Raw genomic sequence first — 22,029 nt, forward strand, 5'->3', positions numbered from 1 at the left:
CCCTTGGTGAGTCACTTATCACCCATAGAGCCATTTAAAGGGGAGACCGAGGATTATCAGCAACATTCAGCAGAGGGAGGAATACCTGGCCTGACCTAATCCAAATCCTTAGGGGACATCAGTGGATCCAGTAGAGAGACTTGTTTCTAAATGCGCAGTTACACTGTGCATCTGGTGAGTGCACAACCTTTACCCTTCTCACCATCACCGTGTGGAAGAAGCACTCTGAAGGAGAGGGATTGTCACTAAGACTATTAATTTTGCACTGCATGTCACTTTGCTTGTGACAAAATGTTTGTGATCACATAAGTCACTTGATTTATATTCACCATATCAGTATCTTGGACGTTTTTTATATTAATATCTGTGATATAGCGCCGCATCTTTTATACTCTAGGTTAATTTTTTTGCAGGGATTCAAGCAGTCCCTGACAGCCAGGTGCTCTTTTTCCCATGAGTCGCACTAGGTACAGTGGGGATCGAAAGTTTGGGCACCCCAGCTAAAAATTTGTATTAATGTGCATAAAGAAGCCAAGGAAAGATGGAAAAATCTCCAAAAGGCATCAAATTACAGATTAGACATTCTTATAATATGTCAACAAAAGTTAGATTTTATTTCCATCATTTACACTTTCAAAATAACCGAAAACAAAAAAATGGCGTCTGCAAAAGTTTGGGCACCCTGCAGAATTTATAGCATGCACTGCCCCCTTTGCAAAGCTGAGACCTGCCAGTGTCATGGATTGTTCTCAATCATCGTGTGGGAAGACCAGGTGATGTCAAGCTCAAAGGTTTTAAATGCCCAGACTCATCTGACCTTGCCCCAACAATCAGCACTAGAGATGAGCGAAGTATTCAAAAATTCGATTCGGCTGATTCGGCGAATTCGCGGAATAAATTCGATTCGAGTCGAATATATTCGCTGCAAATTTAACATATAAAAAGGGTGTTTCTAGACTTCAGAGAGCCTTTATATTAGTGCAGAACACTGTACCTTTAATTTAAATGCCCTTGGAGTCTGCTGGGGAAGAGAAATAATACTGTCAGTCAGTATGACATGCAAATGAGTGCCGTCGATCTTAGAATCACCGCACACTTCACTCATTTGGGCAGTCACGGGGCCAAAACCAGACTGTGGAGCCACAGTGTGGCGGTGGAGGCAGCAGCAATGGGAGGCCATACAGCACCCTATGAAAAAATGGAACCCACCAGCAGTGTGAGGAGACCTGAAAGTGGCACATGGCAGAGTGTGGCGATGGAGACAGCAGCAATGGGAGGCCGTACAGGGACCCATGACACACTCTGGACCTGGCAGCAGCATGAGGAGGCGGTACAGGGGCCCATGACAGATTACGGGCCTGGCAGCAGCATGAGGAGTCGGTACGGGGGCCCATGGCAGATTACGGGCCTGGCAGCAGCAATGGGAGGCCGTACAGGGACCCATGACACACTCTGGACCTGGCAGCAGCATGAGGAGGCGGTACAGGGGCCCATGACAGATTACGGGCCTGGCAGCAGCATGAGGAGTCGGTACGGGGGCCCATGGCAGATTACGGGCCTGGCAGCAGCAATGGGAGGCCCGTAATCTGCCAGCACCCTATGACAAAATGGAACCCACAAGCAGTGTGAGGAGACCTGAAAGTGGCACATGGCAGAGTGTGGCGATGGAGACAGCAGCAATGGGAGGCCGTACAGGGACCCATGACACACTCTGGACCTGGCAGCAGCAAGAGGAGGCGGTACAGGGGCCCATGACAGATTACGGGCCTGGCAGCAGCATGAGGAGTCGGTACGGGGGCCCATGGCAGATTACGGGCCTGGCAGCAGCAATGGGAGGCCGTACAGGGACCCATGACACACTCTGGACCTGGCAGCAGCATGAGGAGGCGGTACAGGGGCCCATGACAGATTACGGGCCTGGCAGCAGCATGAGGAGTCGGTACGGGGGCCCATGGCAGATTACGGGCCTGGCAGCAGCAATGGGAGGCCCGTAATCTGCCAGCACCCTATGACAAAATGGAACCCACCAGCAGTGTGAGGAGACCTGAAAGTGGCACATGGCAGAGTGTGGCGATGGAGACAGCAGCAATGGGAGGCCGTACAGAGACCCATGACACACTCTGGACCTGGCAGCAGCATGAGGAGGCGGTACAGGGGCCCATGACCGATTACGGGCCTGGCAGCAGCATGAGGAGTCGGTACGGGGGCCCATGGCAGATTACGGGCCTGGCAGCAGCAATGGGAGGCCCGTAATCTGCCAGCACCCTATGACAAAATGGAACCCACCAGCAGTGTGAGGAGACCTGAAAGTGGCACATGGCAGAGTGTGGCGATGGAGACAGCAGCAATGGGAGGCCGTACAGGGACCCATGACACACTCTGGACCTGGCAGCAGCATGAGGAGGCGGTACAGGGGCCCATGACAGATTACGGGCCTGACAGCAGCATGAGGAGTCGGTACGGGGGCCCATGGCAGATTACGGGCCTGGCAGCAGCAATGGGAGGCCCGTAATCTGCCAGCACCCTATGACAAAATGGAACCCACCAGCAGTGTGAGGAGACCTGAAAGTGGCACATGGCAGAGTGTGGCGATGGAGACAGCAGCAATGGGAGGCCGTACAGGGACCCATGACACACTCTGGACCTGGCAGCAGCATGAGGAGGCGGTACAGGGGCCCATGACAGATTACGGGCCTGGCAGCAGCATGAGGAGTCGGTACGGGGGCCCATGGCAGATTACGGGCCTGGCAGCAGCAATGGGAGGCCCGTAATCTGCCAGCACCCTATGACAAAATGGAACCCACCAGCAGTGTGAGGAGACCTGAAAGTGGCACATGGCAGAGTGTGGCGATGGAGACAGCAGCAATGGGAGGCCGTACAGGGACCCATGACACACTCTGGACCTGGCAGCAGCATGAGGAGGCGGTACAGGGGCCCATGACAGATTACGGGCCTGGCAGCAGCATGAGGAGTCGGTACGGGGGCCCATGGCAGATTACGGGCCTGGCAGCAGCAATGGGAGGCCCGTAATCTGCCAGCACCCTATGACAAAATGGAACCCACCAGCAGTGTGAGGAGACCTGAAAGTGGCACATGGCAGAGTGTGGCGATGGAGACAGCAGCAATGGGAGGCCGTACAGGGACCCATGACACACTCTGGACCTGGCAGCAGCATGAGGAGGCGGTACAGGGGCCCATGACAGATTACGGGCCTGGCAGCAGCATGAGGAGTAGGTACGGGGGCCCATGGCAGATTACGGGCCTGGCAGCAGCAATGGGAGGCCGTACAGGGACCCATGACACACTCTGGACCTGGCAGCAGCATGAGGAGGCGGTACAAGGGCCCATGACAGATTACGGGCCTGGCAGCAGCATGAGGAGTCAGGACGGAGACCCATGGCAGATTACGGGCCTGGCAGCAGCAATGGGAGGCCCGTAATCTGCCAGCACCCTATGACAAAATGGAACCCACCAGCAGTGTGAGGAGACCTGAAAGTGGCACATGGCAGAGTGTGGCGATGGAGACAGCAGCAATGGGAGGCCGTACAGGGACCCATGACACACTCTGGACCTGGCAGCAGCATGAGGAGGCGGTACAGGGGCCCATGGCAGATTACGGGCCTGGCAGCAGCAATGGGAGGCCCGTAATCTGCCAGCACCCTATGACAAATTGGAACCCACCAGCAGTGTGAGGAGACCTGAAAGTGGCACATGGCAGAGTGTGGCGATGGAGACAGCAGCAATGGGAGGCCGTACAGGGACCCATGACACACTCTGGACCTGGCAGCAGCATGAGGAGGCGGTACAGGGGCCCATGACAGATTACGGGCCTGGCAGCAGCATGAGGAGTCGGTACGGGGGCCCATGGCAGATTACGGGCCTGGCAGCAGCATGAGGAGTCGGTACGGGGGCCCATGGCAGATTACGGGCCTGGCAGCAGCAATGGGAGGCCGTACAGGGACCCATGACACACTCTGGACCTGGCAGCAGCATGAGGAGGCGGTACAGGGGCCCATGACAGATTACGGGCCTGGCAGCAGCATGAGGAGTCGGTACGGGGGCCCATGGCAGATTACGGGCTTGGCAGCAGCAATGGGAGGCCCGTAATCTGCCAGCACCCTATGACAAAATGGAACCCACCAGCAGTGTGAGGAGACCTGAAAGTGGCACATGGCAGAGTGTGGCGATGGAGACAGCAGCAATGGGAGGCCGTACAGGGACCCATGACACACTCTGGACCTGGCAGCAGCATGAGGAGGCGGTACAGGGGCCCATGACAGATTACGGGCCTGGCAGCAGCATGAGGAGTCGGTACGGGGGCCCATGGCAGATTACGGGCCTGGCAGCAGCAATGGGAGGCCGTACAAGGACCCATGACACACTCTGGACCTGGCAGCAGCATGAGGAGGCGGTACAGGGGCCCATGACAGATTACGGGCCTGGCAGCAGCATGAGGAGTCGGTACGGGGGCCCATGGCAGATTACGGGACTGGCAGCAGCAATGGGAGGCCCGTAATCTGCCAGCACCCTATGACAAAATGGAACCCACCAGCAGTGTGAGGAGACCTGAAAGTGGCACATGGCAGAGTGTGGCGATGGAGACAGCAGCAATGGGAGGCCGTACAGGGACCCATGACACACTCTGGACCTGGCAGCAGCATGAGGAGGCGGTACAGGGGCCCATGACAGATTACGGGCCTGGCAGCAGCATGAGGAGTCGGTACGGGGGCCCATGGCAGATTACGGGCCTGGCATCAGCAATGGGAGGCCCGTAATCTGCCAGCACCCTATGACAAAATGGAACCCACCAGCAGTGTGAGGAGACCTGAAAGTGGCACATGGCAGAGTGTGGCGATGGAGACAGCAGCAATGGGAGGCCGTACAGGGACCCATGACACACTCTGGACCTGGCAGCAGCATGAGGAGTCGGTACGGGGGCCCATGACAGATTACGGGCCTGGCAGCAGCATGAGGAGTCAGTACGGGGGCCCATGGCAGATTACGGGCCTGGCAGCAGCAATGGGAGGCCGTACAGGGACCCATGACACACTCTGGACCTGGCAGCAGCCTGAGGAGGTGGTACAGGGGCCCGTGACAGATTACGGGCCTGGCAGCAGCATGAGGAGTCGGTACGGGGGCCCATGGCAGATTACGGGCCTGGCAGCAGCAATGGGAGGCCCTTAATCTGCCAGCACCCTATGACAAAATGGAACCCACCAGCAGTGTGAGGAGACCTGAAAGTGGCACATGGCAGAGTGTGGCGATGGAGACAGCAGTAATGGGAGGCCGTACAGGGACCCATGACACACTCTGGACCTGGCAGCAGCATGAAGAGGCGGTACAGGGGCCCATGACAGATTACGGGCCTGGCAGCAGCATGAGGAGTCGGTACGGGGGCCCATGGCAGATTACGGGCCTGGCAGCAGCAATGGGAGGCCGTACAGGGACCCATGACACACTCTGGACCTGGCAGCAGCATGAGGAGGCGGTACAGGGGCCCATGACAGATTACGGGCCTGGCAGCAGCATGAGGAGTCGGTACAGGGGCCCATGGCAGATTACGGTCCTGGCAGCAGCAATGGGAGGCCCGTAATCTGCCAGCACCCTATGACAAAATGGAACCCACCAGCAGTGTGAGGTGACCTGAAAGTGGCACATGGCAGAGTGTGGCGATGGAGACAGCAGCAATGGGAGGCCGTACAGGGACCCATGACACACTCTGGACCTGGCAGCAGCATGAGGAGTCGGTACGGGGGCCCATGGCAGATTACGGGCCTGGCAGCAGCAATGGGAGGCCCGTAATCTGCCAGCACCCTATGACAAAATGGAACCCACCAGCAGTGTGAGGAGACCTGAAAGTGGCACATGGCAGAGTGTGGCGATGGAGACAGCAGCAATGGGAGGCCGTACAGGGACCCATGACACACTCTGGACCTGGCAGCAGCATGAGGAGGCGGTACAGGGGCCCATGACAGATTACGGGCCTGGCAGCAGCATGAGGAGTCGGTACGGGGGCCCATGGCAGATTACGGGCCTGGCAGCAGCAATGGGAGGCCCGTAATCTGCCAGCACCCTATGACAAAATGGAACCCACCAGCAGTGTGAGGTGACCTGAAAGTGGCACATGGCAGAGTGTGGCGATGGAGACAGCAGCAATGGGAGGCCGTACAGGGACCCATGACACACTCTGGACCTGGCAGCAGCATGAGGAGTCGGTACGGGGGCCCATGGCAGATTACGGGCCTGGCAGCAGCAATGGGAGGCCCGTAATCTGCCAGCACCCTATGACAAAATGGAACCCACCAGCAGTGTGAGGAGACCTGAAAGTGGCACATGGCAGAGTGTGGCGATGGAGACAGCAGCAATGGGAGGCCGTACAGGGACCCATGACACACTCTGGACCTGGCAGCAGCATGAGGAGGCGGTACAGGGGCCCATGACAGATTACGGGCCTGGCAGCAGCATGAGGAGTCGGTACGGGGGCCCATGGCAGATTACGGGCCTGGCAGATGACGACGAGGCTGCCAAGTGCGATCAGCCTCATCATCATCAATTAGGGTCTCCGCCTCACTACTTGCCCCCTCGGCTGCGTGTGGGTCAGGAGACAGACCTGTCTCTAGACCGGCTACCGAGCCACTCTCCTCGCCAGTACTTCTTCGCCTGGCTGCTGAAGAGGCGGATGTCTCCCCCCGTTCCTGACCGCCCTCTGTTAGCTCTTCCTCACTGTACAGTGGGGCTGAGCCCACAGCATGCGATACTTCGCTTGGTGAGGGAACACCAAAGGAGGACAGGGGCAGGTAGAGGACACGTAATTTCAGTGGGCTTGCTCCCGGGCCATGCCAACTAACGGTTGTGTCTGACGTACCCACCGACCGTTGGCTGTAGGTGTCAGAGGTGACCTGGGAAGAGGAAGACGACCGAGCCAACCAATCGATGACGGCAGGGTTGTCGGTGGAGACACGACCGCTGGATGACACCGGGAGCACTGGCCTCTGGCTGCGACTAGTGCTGCCTCGACCCCTTCCTCTGCTGCCACATCTGCTCGCTCCTGAAACATTGCCTCCTCTGCCACTCCTCTGCGTGTTGTCTGACATACTCTTTAATTCAACGATTCTGTGTCCCTGAGTAACGATTCTGTGTCCCTGAGTAACAATTCTGTGTCCCTGAGTAACGATTCTGTGTCCCTGAGTAACGATTCTGTGTCCCTGAGTAACAATTCTGTGTCCCTGAGTAGCAATTCTGTGTCCCTCAGTAACGATTCTGTGTCCCTCAGTAACAATTCTGTGTCCCTGAGTAACAATTCTGTGTCCCTGAGTAACGATTCTGTGTCCCTGAGTAACAATTCTGTGTCCCTGAGTAACGATTCTGTGTCCCTCAGTAACGATTCTGTGTCCCTGAGTAACGATTCTGTGTCCCTGAGTAACAATTCTGTGTCCCTGAGTAACAATTCTGTGTCCCTCAGTAACGATTCTGTGTCCCTGAGTAACAATTCTGTGTCCCTGAGTAACGATTCTGTGTCCCTGAGTAACGATTCTGTGTCCCTGAGTAACGATTCTGTGTCCCTGAGTAACAATTCTGTGTCCCTCAGTAACGATTCTGTGTCCCTGAGTAACAATTCTGTGTCCCTGAGTAACAATTCTGTGTCCCTCAGTAACAATTCTGTGTCCCTGAGTAACAATTCTGTGTCCCTGAGTAACAATTCTGTGTCTGTCCCTGAGTAACAATTCTGTGTCCCTGAGTAACAATTCTGTGTCCCTGAGTAATGATTCTGTGTCCCTCAGTAACGATTCTGTGTCCCTGAGTAACAATTCTGTGTCCCTGAGTAACAATTCTGTGTCTGTCCCTGAGTAACAATTCTGTGTCCCTGAGTAACAATTCTGTGTCCCTGAGTAAGAATTCTGTGTCCCTCAGTAACGATTCTGTGTCCCTCAGTAACAATTCTGTGTCCCTGAGTAACAATTCTGTGTCCCTGAGTAACAATTCTGTGTCTTTCCCTGAGTAACAATTCTGTGTCCCTGAGTAACAATTCTGTGTCTGTCCCTGAGTAACAATTCTGTGTCCCTGAGTAACAATTCTGTGTCCCTGAGTAACGATTCTGTGTCCCTAAGTAACGATTCTGTGTCCCTAAGTAACGATTCTGTGGCCCTAAAGTCTCTGTGGCCCTAACTCTGTCCCTAATACACAGAGGTCTGTCTCTCTTGAATGACCGGAGGCTAATGGAGAATTCTAAGATGGCCGCAATTTATAACTCCACCATTACACAGTGCTGGCTGGCTGGCTGCTGATTGGCTAATGCGATCACATGTCATGAATGAATGCATTATGGGTCAGCGCGCCTTGTCTGCGCGCCTTCCCAGAGATCCCCGCTCCGTCGCCACACATGTCGCCGCCATTTTTGGGAAAATTCGATTCGTGCATCCAAAGTTTGCTAATTTTCGGATTCGGCGCGAATCGAATTTTTCCTAATCTTCGAAACGAATTCCACTTCGCCATGTTCGATTCGCTCATCTCTAATCAGCACCATGGGTTCTTCTAAGCAGTTGTCTAGAAAACTGAAACTGAAAATAGTTGACGCTCACAAAGCTGGAGAATGCTATAAGAAGATAGCAAAGCATTTTCAGATGTCAATATCCTCTGTTCGGAATGTAATTAAGAAATGGCAGTCATCAGGAACAGTGGAAGTTAAAGCAAGATCTGGAAGACCAAGAAAAATATCAGACAGAACAGCTCGCAGGATTGTGAGAAAAACAATTCAAAACCCACGTTTGACTGCACGATCCCTCCAGAAAGATCTGGCAGACACTGGAGTTGTGGTACACTATTCCACTATAAAGAGAAACTTGTAAAAATATGGTCTTCATGGAAGAGTCATCAGAAGAAAACCTCTTCTACATCCTCACCACAAAAATCATCATTTGAACTTTGCAAATGAACATATAGACAAGCCTGGTGCATTTTGGAAACAAGTTCTGTGGACCGATGAGGTTAAAATTGAACTTTTTGGCCGGAATGAGCAAAGGTACGTTTGGAGAAGAAGGGGCACAGAATTTAATGAAAAGAACCTCTGTCCAACTGTTAAGCATGGGGTTGGATCAATCATGCTTTGGGGTTGTGTTGCAGCCAGTGGCACAGGGAACATCTCACGAGTAGAAGGAAAAATGGATTCAATAAAATTTCAGCAAATTTTGGATGGTAACTTGATGCCATCTGTGAAAAAGCTGAAGTTAAAGAGAGGATGGCTTCTACAAATGGATAATGATCCTAAACACACCTCGAAATCCACGGGGGATTACATCAAGAGGCGTAAACTGAAGGTTTTGCCATGGCCTTCACAATCTCCTGACCTCAACATTATTGAAAATCTATGGATAGACCTTAAAAGAGCAGTGCGTGACAGACAGCCCAGAAATCTCAAAGAACTGTAAGACTTTTGTAAGGAAGAATGGGCAAAGATACCTCAAACAAGAATTGAAAGACACTTGGCTACAAAAAGCATTTACAAGCTGTGATACTTGCCAAAGGGGGCAGTACAAGATATTAACTCTGCAGGGTGCCCAAACTTTTGCAGACGCCATTTTTTTGTTTTCGGTTATTTTGAAAGTGTAAATGATGGAAATAAAATCTAACTTTTGTTGACATATTATAAGAATGTCTAATCTGTAATTTGATGCCTTTTGGAGATTTTTCCATCTTTCCTTGGTTTCTTTATGCACATTAATACAAATTTTTAGCTGGGGTGCCCAAACTTTCGATCCCCACTGTACCTATAAATTTAGTGGCCAAAATGTCCAACGAATAGTACTCTAGTGAAGAGGTCTACAGGATTCTGAGCATGTCAGTTGACAGCGAAGGAGAAGCCTCACTAACAGAATCAGGCTCAGAATATGAACCTGTAGACAGCAGCAACACCATGACAGTCAGCTCAGACAATGGAGTAGAGGTCCCTGCTAAGGTCAGGCATACCCAACCCTGTTTCCAGGTTGCTGAGGTGGTACAATTGCATGATGACTCTCATATGCAGTAGAGTGCCAGTACTAGTGCCGCTCTACCGTTTGGTGAACTGGCGAGCACCAACAGCCTAGTACATCCTGGTCTTATACATACCAGCACTGCAGTATCACTTGGTGATGTGGTGAGTCCCATAAGTGCAGTACAAGCTGGTGCGGTGGCGTGCACAAGTATTGTCCCACAACCACCAAGAATTTGCACACAGGGCCGTAGAGCCCCTAGTATCCTTCCAGATGTGCTTGCAAATCCCGATTGGCAGCCCACAAATTCTGCAGCACCTGTACTTCTCCCATTCACTGTCCAACCCGGAATGCAGGTGGAAACAGCAAATTTAACTACTCCCCTTGATTTTTTTGAGCTGTTTTTCACAGAATATCTGTATGCAATTTACATGCATAACAGTTTATCACCACCAACCCAAATTCAAACCTTGCCAGCATGGAAACCCATAACGGTTTCCGAATTTAAAGTTTTTTTGGGCCTAACCCTCAACATGGGTATTACTAAAAAAAAAAGTGAATTGTGGTTGTATTGGTCCAGAGACCTGATTCATCATATGCTTGTGTTCTCTGCTGCCATGGCCAGGCATAGATATGAGAGTATAATGCGTTTTATGCATTTCAATGACAATACACTCTGTAGTCCTCGGGGTGACCCTGAATTTGACTGGCTCCACAAAATTCGGCCCCTCGCAAATAACCTTAACCAAAAATTTTCAGATGTCTATACTCCCCAGTAAAACATCTGTGTGTTTTGTCCCTCATTAATTTTCTGGTCACCTTGCATTCAAACAATTTCTCCCCAGCAAGCGTGCCAGATATGGGGTCAAGATATATAAGACCTGTGAGAGGGCAACAGGCTATACATATAAGTTTCGGATTTATGAGGGAAAAGATAGTCACGTGGAGCCCCCCGGATGCCCAGACTACTTAGGGAGCAGTGGCAAGATAGTTTGGGACTTGGTATCATCCTTTTTCCATACGTGGCACCACTTATATGTGGATAATTTTTATTTAACCGTGCCACTATTTAGACATTTGTACAATCTTGGAATTGGTGCATGTGGCATTTTGCGACCTAATCACTGGGGCTTCCCCCAATGGCTTGTAAATACCCATCTTAGAAAGGCGGAAAAAGCTTGCTTGAGAAATGAGGAATTGCTTGCAGTGAAGTGGAAGGACAAACGGGATGTTTTCGTCCTATCTTTCATTCACAAACACAACCATCCAAATTGCCATGGCAGCTGGTGTTGTTGAGAAGCCCCTCTGTGTCCATGACTATTCCCTTAAAATGGGAGGGATGGACTTCAACCACCAGATGATGAAGCCTTACTTAGTTTTCCAAAAAGCCAGATGCTGATACAAAAAAATGTCTGTTTATTTATTTCAGTTGGCTCTATATAATGCTTTTGTGCTTTACAAAGCAAGTGCACGAAGTGGATCCTTCCTAAAATTCCAGGTAGAGATCATCACAGCCCTTTTGTATCCAGAAGGTGCTGTGGCCAAAACCCCCAACCCAGATGCATTTTCCCGATGCCATTCCTGGTATCCCATCCCAAAGGACACCCCAAATAAGATGTTGTGTCTGTAGCAGACAAGGAATTAGGCATGACACCCACTTTTTTTGTCCCTCCTGTCCTGGCCAACCTGGTCTCAGCCTCAAGGACTGCTTCCATTGCTACAACACACTAGTGGAGTATAAGTATAGGGTACAGCACATCAAAAGATGTCAGGTAGGTCATCAGGCAATCACATTTTGAGAGACCCTACAGTCTGGTTAAGTTCAAGTTAAAAAAAAAGTAAAAAAACCCCCAAAATAAAAAGTATAAGTACAAAAAAAATACTTGTTGTCGAGTTAATGTTCTACTGTTATAATTTTACTGTTTTGTTGATGACCATTGCTGTTATCTTTGCAGGAATGCCATTCAGCTGTAGCACCGACCTGTTTATTCTGACAGCAACAGGAACTTGCGCTCAGAATATACATAAGTCAGCGCGTACAATGCTTTTGGATGAGATTTTTCATCCACAGTTACAAAAGAGCATATATGCTCAAGCATGGGGTCCTAGGGTGGCCAGTGGGTGTATGGCCCCTATGCTTCAGCATATATATTTTATAATATTTTTGGGCACATATTTCAATAAAAAAAGGTTTTTTTATTGAGTTACTGTTTTATTGTGAACCAATGCTGTTTTCTTTGAAGGAATGCCATTCAGTTGCAGCACCGACTTGTTTATTCTGACAGCAACAGGGTCTTGCTCTCAAAATATACATAAGTGTATGCAGCGCTATTGGATGAGATTTTCATCCGCAGTTAAAAAAAAAGAGCATATATGACGAAGCATGGGGGCCTGGGATGGCCAGTGGGTGGATAGCCCCTAGATATATTTTTATTTTTTTATTTTTTGGGCAGAGATTTCTTCATCCACATCAACTGATGTGAATAGAGGAATCTGTTAGGTTCTGTTTTTTTCATTCAGCCTGACGAAAAAAAGAACATTTCATGTGTGCCCACCATTAGAAGTGAGTAGATGCAGAACAGTATATTCTAATGGTGGGCATACCACACACTTTTTCTGGCAGAGATTTCTTCTCTTTTTTTCATTCAGCCCACAGGCTGCATTAAAAAAAAAACCACTGCATATACACCCAACAAGGATCTGCGACGTACTGATACATCACTGGACTTTGAGTGGTTATACCAGGATGATGCCTGCAGCTGCAGGCATCATCCTGGTATCGTTTTTTTCAGACGGTGATCGCCTTTCATGTAAAAGCAATCATAGTGGCTAACTAGCTGCAGGATTGCTTTTACAAGCAGCGGAAGAAGATCACCCCACCCCACTGCCTTCTACGGCCTTCTCGGGCAGTCCCGCGCCATCGGGGAAACCTGGGAATGCAGCCGGTGTTTCTGCCAGCTGACCATAGAGCTGATTGGAGACCGGAATAGCACCAGCATCTCTATAGTCTAAAAAATCGGAAGCTTTGAGCATTTCATCACTTCAGGTTTGCAGGATATAAACAGCACCATTTATAAATTGGGAAAGCTGATCACACCGATCTTGGTGAGATTAAATAATGTAAGGGCAGATTAGATATATAGAGTATGATAAACCCCAGATTTCTCAAAAAAAGAATATATGCCAATGCCCATTGAAGTTGCAGGGGATATTTGCATTTCCTGTGATAGCATTGAAAATGATAAAAAAAAGAGAAAGGTACAGTGTAAAAATGATTAAAAAATCAAAATAACTAAAAAAACCCAAAACAAAACAAAAAAAAGTACCCCCGCCCCCTCACCTGTGTGCGCAATAAGTAAACAGCAGTTGCACCATGCATGTGAGGTATCGTCTTGAACGTCAGATCAAGGGCAGTAATTCTAGCACTAGACCTCCTCTGTAAATCTAAAATGGCATAAACTTCTAATGCTGGGCATAAAATACCCCCTCTCAAATGACCCCTTTTTGGAAAATAAACACCCAAAACTATTTTCTGAGAGGCATGCTAAGTCAATAGAAGAATATATTTTTTTACCACAAGTTTTTGGAAAATGACAAAGAAAAAAAACTGTCAATTAAATGATATATTGCTCACACATGCCATGGATATATGTGTAATTACTCCCCAAAATACATTCTGCTACTTCTCCCAAGTGTGGGGATACCACATGTAGGAGACATTTGGCAGCGTAGCAACATACAGGACCCCAAAATCCATTAAGCACCTTCAGGCTTTTAAAGAGCTTTATTTCCTCATTACACTTCCTGACTACCTATCACAGTTTTGGAGGCCCGGAAATGTCAGAATAACCCCCCCCCCCCATGTGACCCTTTTTGGAAAGTAGACACCCCAAGGAATTTGATAAAATTCATGGTGAGTATTTTGCATATCTCGTTTGTTGCCACAAGTTTTTGGAAAATGAAGAAAGAAAAAGAAATCATAGTTTTTCTTTTCTTCTTTTATTTTACAAAACCTTGTGAGAAAAAAATGATCTGCAAAATATTCAGCATGCCTCTTATTAAATTCCTTGGGGTGTCTACTTTCCATAAAGGGGTCATTTGGGGGGGGGGGGGTTGGTGCTATCCTGGCATTCCATTTTTTTGTCATTTTCCAAAAACGTGTGGTAAAAAATACAGCGTTCCATTGACTCAACATGCTTCTCAGCAAATAGTCTGGGGTGTCTACTTTCCAAAAAGGGGTAATTTGTGGGGGATTGTGTTATCCTGGAATTTCAGAGCCTCTGAAACTGTGATAGCTAGTGAGGAAGTGAAATGAGGAATTTATGTACCGTCAGGCTTTCAAAGGGGTCATTGGATTTTTGGCTCCTGTATGCGGCTAGGCTCCCAAAAAGTTTCACATTTGTGGTATCCCCATACTCAGGAGAAGTAGCAGAATATATACCGTATTTTTCGCTCCATAAGACGCACCTGACCATAAGATGCACCTAGGTTTTAGAGGGGAAAAACAAGAAAAAAAAATATTCTGAACCAATGGACTGCAGACACAGTACAGGGGATGACCAGAGACTGCGGACACAGTACAGGAGATGACCAGAGACTGCGGACATAGTACAGGAGATGGCCAGAGACTGCGGACATAGTACAGGAGATGACCAGAGACTGCGGACATAGGACAGGAGATGACCAGAGACTGCAGACAGTGCAGGGAATGACCAGAGACTGCGGACACAGTACAGGAGATGACCAGAGACTGCGGACACAGTACAGGAGATGACTAGAGACTGCGGACACAGTGCAGGGGATGACTAGAGACTGCGGACACAGTGCAGGGGATGACCAGAGACTGCGGACACAGTGCAGGGGATGACCAGAGACTGCGGACACAGTGCAGGGGATGATCAGAGACTGTGGACACAGTGCAGGGGATGACCAGAGACTGCGGACACAGTGCAGGGGATGACCAGAGACTGCAGACAGTGCAGGGAATGACCAGAGACTGCAGACAGTGCAGGGAATGACCAGAGACTGCAGACAGTGCAGGGAATGACCAGAGACTGCTGACACAGTACAGGAGATGACCAGAGACTGCGGACATAGTACAGGAGATGACCAGAGACTGCGGACATAGTACAGGAGATGACCAGAGACTGCGGACATAGTACAGGAGATGACCAGAGACTGCGGACAAAGTACAGGAGATGACCAGAGACTGCAGACAGTGCAGGGAATGACCAGAGACTGCGGACACAGTACAGGAGATGACCAGAGACTGCGGACACAGTACAGGAGATGACCAGAGACTGCGGACATAGTACAGGAGATGACCAGAGACTGCGGACATAGTACAGGAGATGACCAGAGACTGCGGACAAAGTACAGGAGATGACCAGAGACTGCAGACAGTGCAGGGAATGACCAGAGACTGCGGACACAGTACAGGAGATGACCAGAGACTGCGGACACAGTAAAGGAGATGACCAGAGACTGCGGACATAGTACAGGAGATGACCAGAGACTGCAGACAGTGCAGGGAATGACCAGAGACTGCGGACACAGTACAGGAGATGACCAGAGACTGCGGACACAGTACAGGAGATGACTAGAGACTGCGGACACAGTGCAGGGGATGACCAGAGACTGCGGACACAGTGCAGGGGATGACCAGAGACTGCGGACACAGTGCAGGGGATGATCAGAGACTGCGGACACAGTGCAGGGGATGACCAGAGACTGCAGACAGTGCAGGGAATGACCAGAGACTGCAGACAGTGCAGGGAATGACCAGAGACTGCAGACAGTGCAGGGAATGACCAGAGACTGCTGACCTTTGGGGAGGGAGGGGGAGCGGGTACCTGAATTTGACAGGTACCAGCTCCCACTTCCGCGGAGTTATCCTTCCTTCCTTCTTCCCGGGCCGGCTTCTGTGACAGCCGGTGCCCACTACGCATGCGCGAGAAGCGCTGCGCTTTGTGAATGGCCCGGCGCCTTCTGGGACCTGTCATGTGTCCCAGAAGACACCGGATCATTCACAAAGCGCAGCACATGCGCAGTGAGCACCCGGCTGTCACAGAAGCCAGCGCGGGAAGACTGCGCAGCGCTGGAGCGAGGAACAGGTAAGGCCCTGCAGGAGAGAACAGCTGAGCGGCCGGCCCGGTATTCTGACATGGTGGCGGCAGAAATACCGGACCGGCCGCTTTATATTCGCTCCATAAGACGCACTGACATTTTCCCCCCTTTTCTGGGGGGAAAAAAGTGCGTCTTATGAAGCGAAAAATACGGTACCCATGGCATGTGTGAGCAATATACCATTTTCCAAAAACTTGTGGGAAAAATTTTTTCCATGGACTCAACATGCCTCTCAGCAGATAGCTTAGGGTGTCTACTTTCCAAAAAGGGTTGTTTTTGTACAACCCTGGCATTTTAGCACCTCAAGAAATCTGATAGGCAGTCAGAAAGAAAAACCTGTGTAAATTTCAGTATATATACCATAGTTTGTAGACGCTATAACTTTCACACAGACCAATTAATATACAGTTATTGGGATTTTTTCTTACCAAAGACATTTTGGCCTACCAAAAGACATTTTGGCCTACATTTATGAAGCAATTTGAGTTTATTGGATATTTTATGACAGAAATGAGAAAATATCTTTTTTTTTTCAAAATTTTCAGTCTTTTTTTGTTTATAGTGTAAAAAAAAACCCCAGAGGTGATCAAATACCTCCAAAGAAAGCTCTGTTTGTGTGAAAAAAAATAACACATATTTCATTTATGTACAAAATTGCATGACCGTGAAATTGTCAGTTAAACTAGTGCAGCGCCATATAGCAAAAAATGCTTGTTTTTTTCAGGTCAAATTCGGCTATGATTTGGTGGTGAATGGTAATGGATATCTTCTGATTTTTTTTTATCAAAGGAAAACTGGCCCTAAATAGTAAAAAAAAAGTTTTTTTAAATTTAGCAGTATATTTCTTACTACTACCATAACCTACCACCAAGGAACAACTCAAAATAAATTCTAAATCCTCCTGCACTGCCAGTCACTAACTTATGTATACGAGTTGCAGCAAGCACCTAATTGTGTTCCCACAAATCCAATTGTTGTTGTAGTTGTGATGATATGTACAGTTTTACTAACATATGTGGAAGTTGCAAAATTGTGTTTAGGCATTTACCCCTAGATTTGTTTTACCCCTAGGTGTGAAGGGTTTAATGACATTTTATTTTTGTGTTTCCTTTTAGAAAGGATTATATAAGTGTGCCAGCTTAATGTGATCACAGTTATTTTGAATGTTTTCCAGATATGGTAAAATGAAGTGATTATTCAGTTCCAATGTATCTTTGCTAAGTTATATTTGATACTGAATTTATTATGAGCTCATTAACCTCCCTGGCGGTATGATCATGTCAGGAATTTTGTGCTGAAAGCGGTACCATTTTTTTGCATGGAAATATGTAGTTTTTAATTGTAGGCTGTAATTTTTAGGAATAACTCACTGAAATCTATCCGAAAAAGAGTCTATTAAACATTCCGGATATGATAAAACTTGAAACACGAAATCATAAATTATAATTTAATAAATAATCATAAAAAATAATAATATAATAATAATAAATTTAATTCAATAATATAATCAAACCAAAAACACTGAAATTTGAAATACAGAGGCAAATTCGCACATCGCTGAGCAAAGTCGCAAAATCGTTTTCAGTGTCTGATGACAAATTTCCCCACAAATCATTATCACTCAATTCTGCAAGTGGTTCTGATTTACTATCGCTGTTCTAAAACCGCTTTTGACGTAAAGGGACGCTTTTTGGCCGCCATGGACTTTTCTAAGTTTCCAGGCAGAAAGAACAGTCAAAATGCAGGCAGGGCACAGGACAAAGCAGTAGAGACAAAATGTATGTGAAATGCAGTGAAAAAGCAATGACAGCAAAAATGTCATTTTTTAAAAATTTAAAATTTCCCGCCGGTTCCGCCGCCCGAACGTTCCGACGTCACGGGGACTGGAACACGGAAGCCAGATGCCGGCATCCGCCGGAGGAGATGGACGGGGACGCTGCAGGGGACCCATCGTGGGAGCGAAGGACAAGGTAAGTGCTGCAGGGACCCCCAGAGAACGCTGCATGGTAAGCCCGAGTGTAGCTCGGGGTTACCGTTCTTGGTATAGAAATTCTACCCCGAGCTACACTCGGGAAAACCGCCAAGGATGTTAACCACTTTACAACCATGCTATAGCTGAATGACAGCTACAGTGCGGTTGTCCAGTTCTGGGAGGGCGTCATATGATGTCCTCCCAAAATGTGCCCCCCGCGTGCACCCGGCGCTGTTTGGGATCACTATGTCCTATGGACACAACTGATCACATGACAAGGTAAAAGGCCAATCACAGTGGCCTTTTACCACGTGATCAGCTGTGTCCACTGACACAGCTGATCACAACATAAATACAGTTGCTGGTTATCGGCAGCACTTTCCTCATGCTGTCACAGTGTGGAGAAAGTACTGCCAATAACCGGCAAGTGTCAGAGGACATCTGCACTGATAATCAGGGCACGGACTATGAGTGCAGCCCCAAAAGTGTGTTATCCTGGAAGCCCTTTTTAAAGGTCTAAGAGGTATTGGGGATTTCTTTGCTAGCATATTTTTGTGGTTTACATGTGTAATGTCCTGCCATTTTTCCTTCTGTCTCGACAAGTGCTCCAGTCCCTGCTGCAGAGAAACACCCCATAAAAGAATATTATCATGCTTTACTGTAGGACTGGTGTTATTTGGATGGTGAGTTGTATTGGATTTCCACAAGACATATCGTTTAGGCCCCTTTCACAGTTATGGTCTGATCAGGTCCGTCTGTCAGTTTTTCAGGTGGACCCGATTGGACCATCCATAGCTCTCTATGGAGCGGCGGGTGTTAATGGATATGTGTCCGCTGACACCCACCGGCATCCAATCCTGTACACTAAAAACAAACAGATGGGGATCAGTTCTCCATCTGTCTGCTGGATCGGTTCAGATGTCAGTCAGGTGGAAACGGACAGGTGGTCCGTTTCCATCTGACCGCCCCAAAGAAAACAGTGGGCTGTGTCTGCTCTGCAGCAGTGAAGCGAACACAGACCTGTTATCCACTTGCTCAGCGTGGATCAAAGGAGAGATCCCACACTGAACAAGTGGATCCACTGACAGGTCTGCCCCAATTGAAAGGGGCCTTAGTGTTGAGGCCAAATAATTCAATTTTAGTCTCATCTACCCATAACACCTTTTTCCATGTGGCCTCAGAATCTTCAAGGTACATTTTGGCAAAGCTCAGTCATGACTGCATGTGACCTTTCTTTAGAAGTGACTTTTTTCTTGCAACCCTCCCATACAAGCCACATTTATGGAAAATGTGTGATATTGTTAGCCACACCTGATTGAGTTTACAAGTAATTTTTAGGAGGGGGGGTGATCCTTTTTCCAACTCAGTGATTCTGTTTTTGAATTTTTTTTCCTGATATGTTGGTGTTATATATTTTCACTTGAATGGTATAAATTGCAGTAAATACAGCTGGATAAAACAAAAACTGTATATGTCTTAATTTCAGGCTGCAAAGCAATAAAATGTGATTTTAAAGGAGGGGGGGGAGAAGGGTGTGATTCTTTTCTATACCCACTGTACATGTTCTTGAACACAAGCACACATGTAATCAATCCTCCTCACATCTGAAGTTATCCAAATTCTCCACAAGCAACAGACCTATGTGTACAGGCCTCCATACACCTACTACCAGGACCAGGTTGAGGGGTAGGTAGACGAGGCACCCTCCTTGGGTGTTTCAGCAGGAGGAGGGGTAAGCAAAAAAGTATGGCCTGCTATATAAAATGCTGAGCTAGTTCAAAAACCATGGGGGGAGGGGTACACTTTGACCTTGGATGCTAAAGAACCTTGTCCTGGCACTGCATACTGCAGGTATATGGCAGTGGCCTGACCATTCTGCCAAAATCTTACTAAAACTAAATTCATATTTGACCAAAACTACAGCTACTCGTCCCCCCCCCTCCCCTCCCCAAACAAGATCTAAAAATATAGATATCCCTGTTAAAATAAGAAAGGCTAAGACTGCAAGATTAATTACCATTTTTAGTATGCGCTCTGTTTAGTAGTTGGGCACATCATACATCGTGACAGCTTTCTCTCCTGTCAATACAGAAAAAAGAAGAAAGATTTATCAAATTCTGAAATACTTTAACTAACATTGTTTGGAACATACAGAGGTAGCTGTCATCTGTTACATCCAACGGTACACAATCCTTACATGCAGACAGATGTTTACACAATTATGACAGCTGTCCTGACAGGTTCCCTTGAAAGAAAATTAGATGGTTTAGGGTCTTGGTCAGTGGGCTTTTGACCACTTTAAGTGGGTTTGGCATTCGCATGCAAGTCAATGGGAATGCAAAACCCACTTGAAGTAGGTCAACTTCAGCTCAGAAGCAGGTCAAATACACCAGTCCATGAATTCTAAACAGCCTCTGCAGCTTTTCAAACTGATGTCATTGACAGAAGCCTAAAGTCCATCGACATAGGCCCTTAAACATAAGATGTTTCTCTGGCACCAACAGATTCTAGAATAAAAGCCTATTTGGTCACTATTGGTTGCTGAATAAAGTCCTGCAAAGTCCCACAACTGCATGTTTATTGTGCCAGTAAAGCCCACCTAAAGCAACTTCCTGTTATGGTGTGGCAACAATACTGCACTGGTTCTGAACTCAGAGCAGATTTGCCACTCTCTGTAAGCTTCCACTACATTGGGATAAAAAAAAAAAAACTTTGCAGGAGACTTGGCTATCAGCATTGTCACTGCTAATTCACAATCCTGTAGCTTATCATTCAACACCTAGCCACACCTGGTCCTGCTCACTGCTTTCTGGATTGCATTCTTTTGCTGAAGCCCTCCCATTGGGAGCTACAGTGTCTGGGAGGGGGAGCATGTGAAGCACAAAAGAATGAGGATTTGGCTCAGTCTAGGAAAATAAATTATTTTATTTGCATTATGAGGCTTGTGCATCCCATAGTAACTAGATTTAGTAATTGTTTAGACTGTCATACAGGAGTCTTTGTACTGTACTGTACATTAAATACTTGAGGATTTTGAACAAAAGAGAAATGTCCTAAATAAACTTCAACATTTTTAGAATGTCCAGCTCCTGCTTCCACTCCCTCACTACTATTACTGGCTGTAAAAATGACAGCCGGTAAATACTTTGTAGTACCCAGGATGAGGAGCTGTCAAAATGCAGTTGTTCCTGTGTAAATGGACATTTGCAGATTGTCTGCAAGTGTCATTGTGGAAATACAATGAATCAATGTTTCTTCACTATTTCATTCATATGTAGAAGGTGTGACATTTCATTTGCATATGATATTGATTAAAAAAACCTTACACATTTTGTAAAATAAAATGTAAAAAATACATATTATTTGTTTTGCTAAGTTATCACTATGCAAACTGGCATATAGTGGAAATATAAAACTTAATGAGTAATTACTGTAGACAGGTATTAGAGCAGAAGTGATAACGAGGATATAAAGTTGAAAAACACAAGAGTCTTTGACAAGTCCTTTATTAAAAGAAGAAAAATGAAAGAATGTCCCCTGAAGTAGATCCAACGTCAATCATGATGCCTGCCGCCAGCACTACCCGAATAAAAGGAAAAAAAAAAAGTCTCAGCTCCCGACGCAGGCTCCCGACTGTCTGACTGCTCCGCTGGCTTGACAGTTCTTAAATATGTAAGGGGCAGGGCCACCCAGGGACATCACTGTGTGACCCCGCCCCTTAAGGGGTCATCAACCGGGGCATGCAGGGTCAATTATGCCACAAGGAGGTGGGGCCACACACGTGAGGTCACTGGGTGGCCTCGCCCCTTACATATTTAAGAACTGTCAAGCCAGCGAAGCAGTCAGATGGCCGGAAGCCTGAGTCAGGAGCGGATTTTTTTTTTCTTTTTTTGAGTAGCGGCCGTGACGGGCATCGTGATTGACATTGGATCTACTTCAGGGGACATTCTTTTATTTTTTTTC

General features: G+C 47.9%; 1 protein-coding gene across 1 annotated transcript in view; it reads right to left on the reverse strand.

Moving 5' to 3' along the window:
• Positions 1 to 22,029, reverse strand: part of LOC149451734 (alpha-2-macroglobulin-like protein 1) — a 151,645-nt gene that overhangs the window by 11,403 nt on the left and 118,213 nt on the right. The window contains exon 35 of the mRNA XM_089690325.1: positions 20,084 to 20,145. Coding sequence (XP_089546451.1) covers positions 20,105 to 20,145 — 41 coding nt within the window. The 3' untranslated portion in view covers positions 20,084 to 20,104. The remainder of the gene's footprint in view (positions 1 to 20,083; positions 20,146 to 22,029) is intronic.

The sequence above is a fragment of the Staurois parvus genome, unplaced genomic scaffold (genome assembly GCF_062004578.1).
Source record: "Staurois parvus isolate SC_StPar_1 unplaced genomic scaffold, SC_StPar_1.0 ptg000525l, whole genome shotgun sequence".
NCBI classification, from domain to species: Eukaryota; Metazoa; Chordata; class Amphibia; order Anura; family Ranidae; genus Staurois; species Staurois parvus.